The sequence below is a fragment of the Nicotiana attenuata genome, chromosome 10 (assembly GCF_001879085.1).
Source record: "Nicotiana attenuata strain UT chromosome 10, NIATTr2, whole genome shotgun sequence".
Taxonomy (NCBI): Eukaryota; Viridiplantae; Streptophyta; class Magnoliopsida; order Solanales; family Solanaceae; genus Nicotiana; species Nicotiana attenuata.
This window is the reverse complement of record NC_031998.1, coordinates 41,568,355-41,571,524: the sequence shown is the minus strand read 5'-3', so window position 1 is coordinate 41,571,524 and position 3,170 is coordinate 41,568,355. Positions and strand designations below refer to the sequence as shown.

Here is a 3,170-nt window from a genome sequence, read left to right as displayed (position 1 = left end):
AAGGTTACAAGATATGAGGGAAACTGGATGGAAATCTCTATTGGATGATGTTTCCTCATTTTGTGATGGGCATGATATTTTGATTCCGAAGATGGATGAATCTTACTTTCCCGAAAAGTCTAAGCGTAAGTCTAATGTTTGTTACTCACATCACTTGCATGTTGAAATCTTTTGTGCTTTGATTGATGTGCAACTTCAAGAGCTTAATGAACGTTTTGATGTAGTGAGTAGTGATTTGCTTCTTGGGATGGCTACTTGAGTCCAGTTAATTCCTTTCCTAATTTTGATAAGGATATAATAATGACATTGGCAAAGTGTTATCCGAATGAGTTTGTTAAATTACAGCTTCGGGATTTGAGTTATCAACTCGATACCTTCATAATTCATATGTGAGGTGATGATCCCAAGTTCTCTAACTTGCAAGGAATTAGAGATTTAGAGAAAGCATTGGTTGAAGCAAATCTTGTGGAGACTTATGCACTTGTTTATTTACTCGTGAAGTTGACTTTGATTTTATCTGTTGCTACTGCAAATGTGGAGAGAGTATTTTCATCCATGAAGCGGACAAAAAATGAAGTGCGAAATAGCATTGGTGATCAATATTTAAATGATTGTTTAGTTTGTTACATAGAATGTGAAGCATTTGAAAAGGTAAGTTATGATGCTATCATTGACCGTGATGGGTTCTCAATGTCTTTGTCTTATGCTTCTGATGTTTTGATGATCTAACAAACTTGTCGTGAAGAACCAGATAGAGAACCTGACCTACATTTCAACTGTCCTGATCCATGAACGACCTCAGGGAGGAACACAACAGGGACCTGGTGACTCGGTTCCTTAGAGTTCTCTGACAGATTTACAAGTCTGTGACTGCTCGCAATCATTACAAAGAGGAACACAACATGGACCTAGTCTCTAAGGTTCCCTGGCAGAAGTACAAGTTAACTGAACAGCCGGAACGTAACAGTGGAAAGTGACTATATCGCAAATGTTACAAAAGAGGAACACAACTGGGACCTGGTCCGTTTGTGTTCTCTAACAGAAGTACAAGTCCACTATCCAGCTGGAACGCAATTGCACAGAAGTGACAGTGCAGCAGACAGTGAAGCAGTCACTTGTCATTAGGAAGAAGTGTGTACCAAGAAGTGACATCACTATCCATTGTGAATTGACATCACCATGGTAATTTCTTTTGTGATATAACAACCTGGTGCAAGGCACAACTTCTTTCTTGTGCATTCAGTGATATTCTATCAAGTATAATAGCGTTCATCCTGCATTGAAGTCACTGGTGTGTCAAGAACAAGAAGACAACTCCACTAAGGATCAGTTTCTGTATAGGGAAAAAACTGAATTTATATTGAAGGTGACGTGGCATGACACGTGGACTGGTCAAATGGTCAAAACATGATGATCAGTTAAGAGGCACGGGCGATATCAGATACGAGGAGAAGAAAGTTAAATAGATGCTATTCAAATGATACGAGTCTCGTATCTATTTAACTTAATTAAAGCCAGGAGGTCAGAAGGAATTGAAGATATGAATCTGATGGCATAAAGGAGTCTAAATTCAGTATTAAATGTCCAATACGTTAGCGAATCAGTATTGAATAGGAATGATTGTGTAACGTTTCATTTAATGTCATTTAATGCTCATAATTGCCTCTTTAAGGCTAAGGCATTATACCTTTTCCTAGAAAAATCAACTATAAAAGGAGGAGGTCTCAGCATTTGTAGGGACACGAAAATCATTGAGATTACATTGAAATACAAACTTATTTACTGCTTTATTATCCTCAAAAATTTCTTATTCTTTTCGCCTCCTGATTATCAGTAACCCGATTTTTTTCTCTTAATTTCTAGTTTTAACCGAAATTCTATTTTTGGTTAAACAAATTGGTTCCGTTACCGGTAATCTGATAATCTATTCCTTTTTAAGTTACATTTTATTTGTTGTTATCATCATGTCAAACGACAACAACAACAACAACAATAATGCTGATAAAAATCAAATCCATCAGAATCAAGGAGATTTACACAACATTAACGTAGTTCCTTCCCCTCAAAATTCACCACATCAATCTCGTGAGGTACTCCTGCACCAGAATCTCATGCTGACGAGCAAGGACAATTTGAACATTTTGAGGGACCAGATGAAGCTTTACAGAAAATAATTGATGCACGGGTTAGCCAAACTCTTCAAGCTCTAGTTAGCCGGTTACCTGCTGCATCATCCACACCTACGCCTAATAACAATACATTGGAGAATCCACGTTCTGGCCTTGTTAATTCTGCAAATGAGGGAACCCCCAGCGAACCACGAGAAACGGATCCAGGTAATACAAATAATTCTCATTTACAAAATTTGGTACTAACTTTGCAGAAACAGCTCAAAAAACAAAATGAGCGCATCGAGCAAATCCCTGGAGTCCCCCCAATAATCAAAGGACTAGATGTGGATAAATACTCACAACAACCTTGGAAACCAAGTGCTGCTCCCCTTCCAATCCCTAAAAAGTTCAAAATGCCTGACATCTCAAAGTATGATGGCACAACGGACCCACGTGATCATGTGACGGCATTTACTACAGGTGTCAAAGGCAATGATTTAACCAAGCAGGAAATAGAGTCCGTGTTGGTCAAGAAATTTGGAGAAACACTCACCAAGGGTGCACTAACCTGGTATTCTCTTTTGCCTGAAAATTCTATAAACTCTTTTGCTGAGCTTGCAGATTCTTTTATTAAGGCGCACTCAGGAGCTCAAAAGGTTGAGAAGAGAATGGAAGATATTTTCAAAATCAAACAAGGGGACTTAGAATTGCTCAGAGATTTTGTTGATAGATTCCAACGGGAAAGGATGACTTTACCCCGTGTACCTGATAATTGGGCTGCAATAGCTTTTGCAAGCAACTTAAATGATAAAAGTTCAGAAGCCACTAGAAGACTTAAAGAAAGCCTTCGAGAGTTCCCTGCAACCACGTGGAATGATGTTTATAACAGGTACAGTACAAAGTTGCGAATCGAAGAAGATACCGTGCCTCGATTTCAACATGAAGAAAGGAGCAGTTCCAGGAGATCCGAAACTGAAAAAAGATCAGGTAAAAACAGGTACGATCCTTATATGGGTCCTGCAGGAAAAGATTCACGGTCAAAACAGGAAAATCAACGAT

At 38.6% G+C, this 3,170-nt stretch overlaps 1 protein-coding gene across 1 annotated transcript in view; it reads left to right on the top strand.

The window, feature by feature from the left end:
* Positions 1 to 977, top strand: part of LOC109233740 — a 3,288-nt gene extending 2,311 nt beyond the window's left edge. The window contains exons 3-5 of the mRNA XM_019399606.1: positions 1 to 223; positions 409 to 651; positions 855 to 977. The exon at positions 1 to 223 is cut by the window's left edge and continues 659 nt beyond it. Of these exons, the coding sequence (XP_019255151.1) occupies positions 1 to 223; positions 409 to 651; positions 855 to 977 (589 nt within the window). The remainder of the gene's footprint in view (positions 224 to 408; positions 652 to 854) is intronic.